Here is a 10,074-nt window from a genome sequence, read left to right as displayed (position 1 = left end):
CCGAGGTCCTACTAAAAACAACAACAACACTTCCTGCTTCCTCTCCCCTTTATAAAGAGGAACTCCAATCAGCCGCTCCCTGTATTCAACTCCGCCTCACTGGCAGCTAGGCTAGAGTAAAATCTCCCCTCCCACACAGGTGCAACAACCGTAAATAAACACAAAAACATGCAATTAATCCAAAACAAACTCAAAAACAAAACCAACAAAACTTAGGGGGGGGGGGGGGGGGTTTCTCTCCGTCCTTTCCCACCATGCTATACTCCGTAACAGAATACATTTTAAAATTAACCTTCCCAACACTGTCAACAGGTTAGCACCTCATACCACAGTGCAGCAAAGCAGTCTCATGAGCGCTGGGAAGGACGAGCCCAGAGCCCAAAACAGACAGTGCAGGAGATGACAAGGTTAGTAATTGTGTGGTGAAAATGATACTTTGTTATCTTGATTGGCAAAAGAAAAGTAAATACAAAATCTGCTTCTCACATTTAGGGCATTTCCAAGATTTTTTTTTTTCTAAACTTCAATTTCTTTCATTACAGCTGTCCTGTGCCAGAAGTTCTGTTGACCCACAGTGAGAGGCATCATTTCAGAAACACCAGGAAGACTGAAACTCGTCACCAGGATCAAGCAGGGCTCGTGATCTTCACCAGCAGCTCCCTCACAAGAAGGATAAACCCAGCATTTCATAAACACTGATGGAGACCTTTGCTTTGTGTAATATTAGAAGTACTCAGATAATCCTCAGAGGGTCTGGACTTTTACATAATATAATAGAATAGAATTCAACTTTATTGTCATTGCACATGCACAGGTACAGGGCAATGAAATGCAGTTTGCATCCATCCAGGAGTGCTTTAGTGATATCGCTATATTACAATATATATTAGCAATAATATAGATATGTAAGTATATTACAGAAATGGGTCTATTATGGTATGTTACAATGCACACGGTATGAAGTATGTTAAGAATATTCTATAACTATAAGTATGTACAAGCTGTAGTGAGTACAAACTATGTACAGGCTGTGAACAGGATATAAATATGAAAAACTATACAGAATATGAAATAAATAACTTTACAGAAATCTGAGATATACAGCTATACAGAAATGTGAACTATGCAAGTTATAAACAGTTGTAGGATTAAAAATTATCATATGTACAGAATGATTATTTACACAGAGCTATACAGTAGTGCAGGTAAGTAATAGCTATAGCTATAGACTATAGTAATAGCTTTAAGTCCTGTAGAAAGTTAAATATATGTTGTGCTCACTGGTTACTCTAGTCTATCCTCACCTCCTCCATCACCGTGTGGTACGCTGGAGCCACTATCAGGGACAAACAGAGACTGCAGCGTGTTGTGCGCTCTGCTGAGAAGGTGATTGGCTGCAGACTCCCATCTCTGCAGGACCTGTACACCTCCAGGACACTGCGGCGTGCAGCTCGGATCTCAGCTGACCCTTCTCACCCTGGACACAGTCTGTTTGACCTGCTCCCCTCAGGCAGGAGGCTCCGGTCCATTCGCACCAGAACCTCTCGCCATAAGAACAGTTTCTTCCCCTCTGCTGTTGGACACATGAACAATAACCGTATGACTGTTCCCACCACTAACACATGACCCTACGCTGTGTTCACTGCATCATTCCATGTTTGGCACTGATCACCACCTGCACTCATGTATATATCATGTATATATCTATCTATCTACTTAGCACTTTTAATTCTTACTCTTACTCTGATTCTGAATTACTTTATGATAAATAACACACTATTGTCAAAAAACAGTGAAAGAATTCCAGATCACAAGTTTTTAGTTCAAATACAAGTAACAACCTTTGACTTTAATCAGGTTTTATTTAATTGTGTCAGAGAAAACATGTGGTCTTCATGTAGCTGAGTACATTCAGTGTTTAAAACAGAAGTTGTGCAGGTCTGAGATCAGCAGTTTTCTGAAACACCAAACTGAGGTACTGTTAATGCTGATGTATAGTGACACAGTTACAGGGGTGATTAATCCTTTTGACTTTTTGTCTTTAAATTTATCAATAAAACAGCTGCAGCTTTCACTGACAGCACATGTGGTACTTTAACCTTTGTACTGTTTTCTTCAGTTAATTTTGGAGTTACTACAAAGATAGATATAGGATGATCTGTGTGCTGTCACTGGGTGGTGCTGAGGTCTGAATCTGAGGACAGCTCCTGTAATCACAAACAGAACAGAATCATCACAAACTGAAATATCAAGTTTATCTCTCAAATCAGAAATAGAGCTGATCCTTCTCAGTCCTCACACTCGGGATCTGAAGTTGTTCAGTCCTACAGTTCTGCCGACAGCTGTTTATTTTTTTTATTTGTTTTAAAGGCCTTACTAACACATTTTCTAATATCATGTTTACCTTTGAGTTGTTGATGCTTTATAAATGGACATCTGCAAAGATGAGATGATGGAGCAGGTTTCAGTCGAGGTTCAGTCTGCTGCTGCATCCTGGTCACAACATACAGAGGTGTTATCAGCTCAGTATTGAACAAGAAATATTAATGCTTCAAATTATTTGTCCTAAAGGATGCAAGCTGTACAGAGTACTGCACACGTGACTTTGTGAACATAATTCATTAAAAATAATTTGGACAGTTTTTTAACCTGAATATTTGTAACAAACAGTAAAAAAAAACAAAAGCTAAAAAAAATAATCAGGGGAAAAATGTAACATTTTAACTTAAGCTGCCAAGCGGAAGTAGTTGGTTTCAGTACATAAGTATCGGGCTTTGCTATTTAATCCGTAGCTATTGACTAATGAGGGGAATTTAAAAGTTGGCGTTAATGTCCTTCCACATGTGGAAAGCGACAGAAAACATGCTGCTGTTTGCACATATTTAATAATCAGGTCTGCACAGGAGCAGAAGCAGAGTCCAGCCTGTTGCTCTTACAGTATAATACTCATAATAAAAGTACAGTAACCGTGGTTAGTCACTGAGCAGCCCGGTGCGTTTCTCTTGATTTCTTTAGTCAGGGTAAATTCATTCACCTGCACGGGTTAGCTAAACGAACTTTACAAAACAAGTTTCCCCGACAGCCGAGTGCTCATTTTAGCTAGCTAGGTCCTTAGGTAGCTAGCTAAGGACCTAAATTACGGATTAGCTTAACACATTTAACTTACCAAAAATAATGCGGTGGGGCCTCAGGTCCTCCTGTCCGGTAGTCCAATTTACTGAAGAACACCTCAGGCTGTCACTTTGAAATAGTTGGTAATGTAAACGCTGGACCTCTCGGCATCTGCCATTCCCGAACAGACACGTGCGAGTTTGTCCATGACCGCAGCCGCGTCGTCAGTGTTTTCTCCAGTCATTGGTCAGCATTATAATATATGCAAATACATGCGGGTCGGAATCCCCGCCCCCCAGCGCGCCCCCGTACACTAAAACAGTGCCAGCAGAGTGAAACTGAAAAATGGATTGAAACCGAAAAGTGGATTGAAACCGAAAAGTGGATTGAAACCGAAAAAAAAAAAAAAAATTGTAAGCGAAAAAAAAATTTTTTTTTTCAATTACTTGTTTTTCACTATCAATTTTTTTTTCGGTTTCAATACAAGATTTTTCAGTACATTTATTTCAGTTACAATATTTTTTTTCGGTTTCAATATTTTTTTCGGTTTCATTTTAAGGTGGCATCGTTCTGATTCCATACTATAAAAGCTGTAAGAGCAGAGATTCATTCATATCTTTACTATTTTTTCTTTAGCTTTTACTCCCGCTGCTTACAGTAAATCAAATATAAAGTACAAACAAGAAAAACTCAAATTGCATTGTTGTTCAGTATAATTCTGTGACTTCAACCTTTAGCTAACGTATGATGTTTGACATTTTATATAAATGTGACTATAACATATAGTCAATAATATTAAAAAGGTGCTGTTACTGAGTGAAACAAAGATTTCAGGTCTGGATTTAGCCCCAGTGTTTTAAGATCCCAGCAGCGCTCGTATTTATGGCCACATTTTTCAAAGAGACGAGCTTTCTGGGTGCTGACTCAGAGGGACCACTTTAGTTCATTGAAGCTTTAATGCCAGTTTAGTTTAAGACATTAAACTGGACACGTTTCGAATCAAATTGATAATAACAGAGCGATGCTGGACATAAAATCGGGGCTGTATCAAGACATGAGGACTAAACCCCAATTCAACCAGACCCAGAACTGATCCGGAATTAAAAAAGGACTACAACAGTTCAAAATCAGGACTACTGAGGATTTAACAAAGACAAAACCAGAATCAGAACTAGATGATAGTAGCACTAAAAATCATCATAGACCTGCACTACACTTATTTTTTTAATTCTACCAAAGTCCACTATTTAGATTTAGAAAAGTTTATATAATTATTGAGCCTTGTTGTGCAAACGAGCCTGCATAACTTAATAAATATAGAATTTGAAAAATAGCAAACCTAAAAAGAAACACTAGGTACACTGTAAAACCCAATAAGTTAATTTTACTCAAAACTTTTGGTGAAACTGATTACATAAAATATTTTAAGTAACTAAAACTTAAAAATAAAAGTTAAATAAACACACTTTATTTATTAGCTTTAGATAAATATTTTTAAGTACCATTGATAAATGTTTTTATGTTATATCCACATTTTTGGTTTAGTACTCTCTACTTGATATTTTGAGTTTCAAGTACAAATCTAGCTCAAGTAACTTTAAGGAATTAATTTTTAGTTTCAAAATGTTAACCATTTTAAGCTAATACAACTCAAAAATTTTAAATACAAATGCTTGTAATATCCAAATCTACTGTGTTTTGAATTTGATTTAAAAAAAAAAAGTGCCCAAAATAATTACACTTGTAAAAACATAAGACAGAAAATATAAATTCAAGTTACAGATTTATTGAGTTACTTTGACACAAAAAGCCCAAGGTGGCACAAGGTTACAATATTAGAAATAAAGAATTTCACAACATGTTTTAAGAGTATTCAAATTTGATTAACACATGAGTATGGCCTTTTTATTAAAAAAACAAACAAAAGGAAAAGAAAATCCTGCATTATTAGGTGGGAAAACCGAATGAAAGTAATAGTATAGTGCAGCTAATACACTGAAATATAATTGGTAACCTTTTTAATATGCCAGTACTGTGGTTATGCAAAATGCTCATTTGTAGAGTGCAATCACAGTCTCAACAACAAAGCAATAAAATTTTAAATAGAAAAATACTTCTTTAGAGACATAAACAAAGTGTTATAAACCTCCTTAGCGCCTTATGTCAGTTATGAGTAGTTCAGGAGGAACGTTCCTTAAGTGACATTCAAGATCCCACCTAGAAGCCAGAAATGAGATTGTCCTTCATTTTCTCTATAGATTTACAGTTATCTGACTAAAAACACAATCAAAATCAACTAAAACACAAGTGATAATGGGGGGAAAAAATAAATAAAAATAATAAAATCACCCCTTTTACTTTGGATGTGGCTTTTAGATAATGAAGTATGAAACAGAGTCTGCAAAGATTTCTTTATGCTATTCTCTCTTTTTATAAAAAACTTATCCAGACTTGGAAACATGATAAACTGAATTACTTGCTTTAACAGGCACTTGAGGGCTGTGTAGGAATCCTGGACATTATTCTGCTGCCAAAAGATCATTTTTAAGACTCAGCACTTTGGGCTTCAACTTCCCACCCTTCAGACCCATCAAAACTTTCTGAATAAAGTCAAAAATGTTGGCCAAACATTTTGGGTAGCTTAGGTGCAGGACGTCAGTCAGTCCAAATATTACTAGAAATGCATCAGCCAGGGTGGTGAAAACAATGATCATGTTACCCTCGACCAAAACTGCAGTCTTCTCAGGGCAGAAGAATGTTGCATCGCTGGAATTGGCTCTGATCAGGAGGAGTCCAAGTGGCACTTCACTAATATCTGGTCTATCAGAATGCATCATCTACAGAAAACAAAATTACTACATGTTAGTGCATTCCTATTTCTCTTAGTTTCATCTATACAAGTCACATTTCTGGATTATTACTAGCTCAGAAATCAATTGTTTGAACAACAAAAAAGCCACAACACACCAAGATTTGAGAAAACAAACTGACAAAAATAGTACTTTTAGTAAAGCAAAGTCATACCTCTTCGTAGCAATAACAACAGAAAGTCAATAGGAGTTATATATTTTTTTCATTTGTACAGTGATGTATGGTTGGGCTAGGAACATTATAGAAGGTCTACGCACATTAAAAACATGTAGTGTTTCCATTATGTGACATGGACACTGTTGTAGACAGATCCAAGCATGGAGATGCTTCTCAAACTCTCAAAGTGTCATAATGTTTTGAGAAATCTAAACAAGGATGCTACTAAGATATTGTTCACAACTTTGTCCAAAACTTACATCCCATGTTTTGATGAAGGTAGAGGTGTCTTCGTACAAATAGGCAGAGAGGGCATGAAGCACACCAGCACTTTGGGCATGGATATCAGCTTGTTCCTACATCACAAGAAAATTTTTATTTTAAATTATTGGCTAACCTAGTCAAGAATGGTAATTAAAATTGAAAAATTGATCAAATCAAATGAAGCTCAAAAAACAAGACAAAACTCACTAACCTGGAGATTATAGCTTCTGAAGAGCTGAGACAGGACATCAGACACGTTCCCTGTGCAAACAGCTTTCTTTCTGAATAAGCTCTGGAGCCGGGGAGCATGTTGGTCCAGCACAGCATAAAAGTGGTTCTTCAGGTGGAGGTTTGTAATCCTGTGGAATTCTGCACAGATCTGAACACACAGGATACATTTGTGTTTACAAGTTTCAATTAGTCTATAAATCTTTGCAAAATACATCAAAATCCTTACACTCCAAAGGCATAATTTGTTCAGACAGGCCAGATAACAGGGGTTGATATAAAATACATCTTGTTAGATACATCTATATACATTCTTACCTGGGACTGGGATTTCAGAGTAGGCCAGCAATCCAGGATCTGACCTACTGGTAGGTCGTCATTGATGATCTCTTTGCATTGCAAGGCCAAAGTTGTGAGCATCAGCTTTGTAATCAGGATTCTTTTCACTTTTCTCGACTTCATCTACAATCTGTAGTCTTAGCTGGTCAAGGTAAACAGCATCTTCACCCCTGAAAATTTACTTCTGCCCTGGCATGGACATAACAGTAAAACACAGAAGACAAGACAGACTACACAGAGAACAGAAAAGACACACAACCAAGGAGACACAGATGAAACATAACCAGCCCAGAACTCAACTAAACCTTAACTAATAATAACAACAATACAAGAACTTCACCTCATTTCAATATAACATAAGAAAGCAAAACTACAAAATAAACTCAAAATGCTGGTTCACAGACCCAGCCCCTGACAGATAAAAAACTAAGTCTTTCACTAATGAACACTGGGCATCAGAATAAAATAAAACGAAAAAATAACTGTTTGGCAAATATATTATTGATGGATTCACCCTTAAGCTAACCTAAAATAGACCAGGCACAACAATTTTACAGTTCAGAAGATTCTACATTTCAACTTGGTATACATAACTATTTGCAATGTAAACCAAGTTCTACCGCGTAATTATGTAATGATTATTCACTGCTTTTGTAAGTATGTCCTGTGCCTACAATTTTGCTGCCCCAGTTTTAATATGTACAACTCCAGAGAACTAAACGTAAGTTTTAAGTTCCACTAGTTAGCAAATGGGCTAGCCAATATCAATATCCACGTATGCGCTAAGTGTGAAGCAGCGCAGCAGTGCATATTGATTCAACAATTTAACCACAAGGCAGTTTATAATCTGCAAATCCAGAAATGCCTTCTAAAGACTTCTTTTAAAATAGTAAGAGATTAGAAAAGTTATTAACACATTATTAGTCCCAGGGACTAATAATGTGTTATACGAAATATGAGCGTATTAGCATAATTCATGCAAACACTTTGGGGCCAAGCCGACATGGATAAAACGACGCATGCATGTAATTCTTAAATGCCTGCTAGAGTTGTACATTTATGACGATAAAAACCCATATTACAACGGAGAACTATAGTTTCAGAAAAAATAAAACTTACCACAAAGCGCTCCTGAAGATGCCGCGAAGGCGGTAAATGCAGCTAGCCAAGTGCAGAGGGTTAGCTGTTCCAGTTCAAAAGTCCGTAACATACCATAGCATGCCCTCCTTTATCCAGCGTCAAAGGCAATGCCGCAAAAAACCCGTTGACAAATGTTTTTATTTCTGTTCGGATATTAACGTTCCACAAGTTTCTTTCGGGGTAATGAGCGGGCATTCGCACTCGAAGCGAGGAATCCAAGATGGTTGCCAGCACTTCATAAAGAAACAGGTGGCGCACGTAGGTACGTACGTAGGCACGTAAGTGACGTCAGTGTTAAAACTCAAATTATTTGAGCGCAATGCTAGAAACTAATCAATATATTCAAGTACTGATAACTTGAAAAAACAAAATTGTTCAAACTACTTAAAAAAATAAAGGTGTATGAACTTATAACAGGTTTTTAAGTAGTTGGAACTCATTTCATTTATCAAAGTATTACTATTCGGTCTTACAGTGTACGAGATACATGAGTACCTGTGATACGGTGATACTTTTGGTAAACAACCATTTGACTAACATGTGAGTCTCACCTGCTCTTGTTCCATCTCTGTTCTGTCCTCATTCTCCATCTCCCTCTCTGTTCCTCCCTCTCCCTCTTTGTGCTGACAATCATCAAATATACAGTTGAAACCAGATATTTACATACTCTTCAGATAAAAACACAAACACTTTTTTAATTGTAACATCAAATCAGACTAAATGTTTATTTTTTTAGATTGATAAATATAAAAAACATATTTGTTAACTTTAAGAGTAAAGAGAGAAACTGTCTGTATTTCTTAATTGTAAATGGCACCAAATTGTATTCAAAATTGAGCCACACTTATGGAGCTCCACAGTTCTTTTCCTGGTGTTTTGGTTGACATCTCTTGATTTTCCCATGTCAAAGAAACAGGCTCTGTGTTTTGCCTTATATGCATCCACAGCTGTGCCACCAATTTACTCACATGGACTCTACTAACCTATCAGAAGCTTCTTCAGCTCAGAATGGAATCGTCTGCAGTTTTCTTATTAATTAACAAACTTAGTGTATATGTACTCCTAAATTTGATCAAAGTGATAAAAAATAGACAGCTCTGTCTCTCTTTATTCTGACATTTAACTAATTCAAAAGATATTTCAATATTTATCTAAAACAAAAGTTTACTCTAAATTGATGTTGTACAGTAAAAATGTTTTATGTTTTCTCCCTAAAGTGTAAATATCTGGTTACAAATGTGAATATCCTGCTGTGTACTGAAATCCCTCTTGTTTTGCATAGAAATATACTGAACAACATACAAAGCATAATATATAAAATAACATTTACCTGAGTTTTTTCTTTGAAAGAACCCTCTAATGTCCATTCTTATATTTCAGTACATAACTGAAACCGATTTAGTCGGGGAGGGTAAGAACTGAAAATATGAAATAAACACACGTAAGCTAAGACTCTAAAAAAAAATAGCATTTGTTCGGCTTTTCATTTCGCCATTTGTTGATTCACTTGAAGAGCAAGTAACGTAATATTGGTCAAGTGATCAGTTTGATATCAATCTTTCGTGATTCACCGTCATATTTACATTATTTGTACGGTACGAATGATTTGCTTTGGTACCTGCTCAAACTTAAGCTCTCCTTAGTATGGCTGGCTCCGTTTCTCCAACAGCGCACTCACTGCTGGCAGCAGCTGCCCCGCCCCCTCGCTCAGTCACTTAGTGCCTGAGCTCGGATCATACCAATATCAGGGGGGATTCACGCACAGTCGTAAATGCAAAGTAGATGCAAATCTCATTGAGATGCAAATGAGGAGACTTCACTCACTTCACTCAGGCAAGTCTGCTGGACCAGACGGAGTGAGTCCCCTTGTCCTCAAGACCTGTGCCCCCCAGCTGTGTGGAGTCTTTCATAAACTGTTTATGCTGAGTCTGAGTCTGCAGAGGGTCCCGGTGATGTGGAAGACAT

The 10,074-nt window shown here is 37.0% G+C and overlaps 1 protein-coding gene and 1 long non-coding RNA gene across 2 annotated transcripts; both read right to left on the bottom strand.

The window, feature by feature from the left end:
* Nucleotides 1-2,144: 2,144 nt before the first annotated feature.
* On the bottom strand, nt 2,145-3,245 carry LOC113008358 (uncharacterized). The gene is made up of 3 exons (XR_003270012.1): nt 3,167-3,245; nt 2,405-2,493; nt 2,145-2,207 (listed from the first exon to the last, which is right to left on the bottom strand). It is a non-coding gene; the product is annotated as an uncharacterized LOC113008358 (long non-coding RNA).
* A 2,198-nt stretch (nt 3,246-5,443) lies between these two features.
* On the bottom strand, nt 5,444-8,484 carry LOC113008526 (uncharacterized). The gene is made up of 4 exons (XM_026145994.1): nt 6,949-8,484; nt 6,614-6,781; nt 6,399-6,494; nt 5,444-5,948 (listed from the first exon to the last, which is right to left on the bottom strand). Exons 1-4 carry the CDS (start codon nt 7,090-7,092, stop codon nt 5,631-5,633), a joined length of 726 nt encoding a protein of 241 aa, XP_026001779.1. The 5' UTR covers nt 7,093-8,484; the 3' UTR covers nt 5,444-5,630.
* Nucleotides 8,485-10,074: the final 1,590 nt, after the last annotated feature.

This window comes from Astatotilapia calliptera, chromosome 16 (genome assembly GCF_900246225.1).
Source record: "Astatotilapia calliptera chromosome 16, fAstCal1.2, whole genome shotgun sequence".
Taxonomy (NCBI): Eukaryota; Metazoa; Chordata; class Actinopteri; order Cichliformes; family Cichlidae; genus Astatotilapia; species Astatotilapia calliptera.
The sequence above is the reverse complement of the archived record's forward strand: the minus strand, read 5'-3'. Positions and strand labels throughout refer to the sequence as shown.

Excerpts from the sequence above, each read along its gene's own strand:
- LOC113008526 (XM_026145994.1), bottom strand. The coding sequence starts at position 7,092 with ATGAAGTCGAGAAAAGTGAAAAGAATCCTGATTACAAAGCTGATGCTC. Across the intron at positions 6,782-6,948 it reads CTCTGAAATCCCAGTCCCAG|ATCTGTGCAGAATTCCACAG; the intron begins GTAAGAATGTAT and ends CTGTGTGTTCAG. Across the intron at positions 5,949-6,398 it reads CCTTCATCAAAACATGGGAT|ATGATGCATTCTGATAGACC; the intron begins GTAAGTTTTGGA and ends TGTTTTCTGTAG.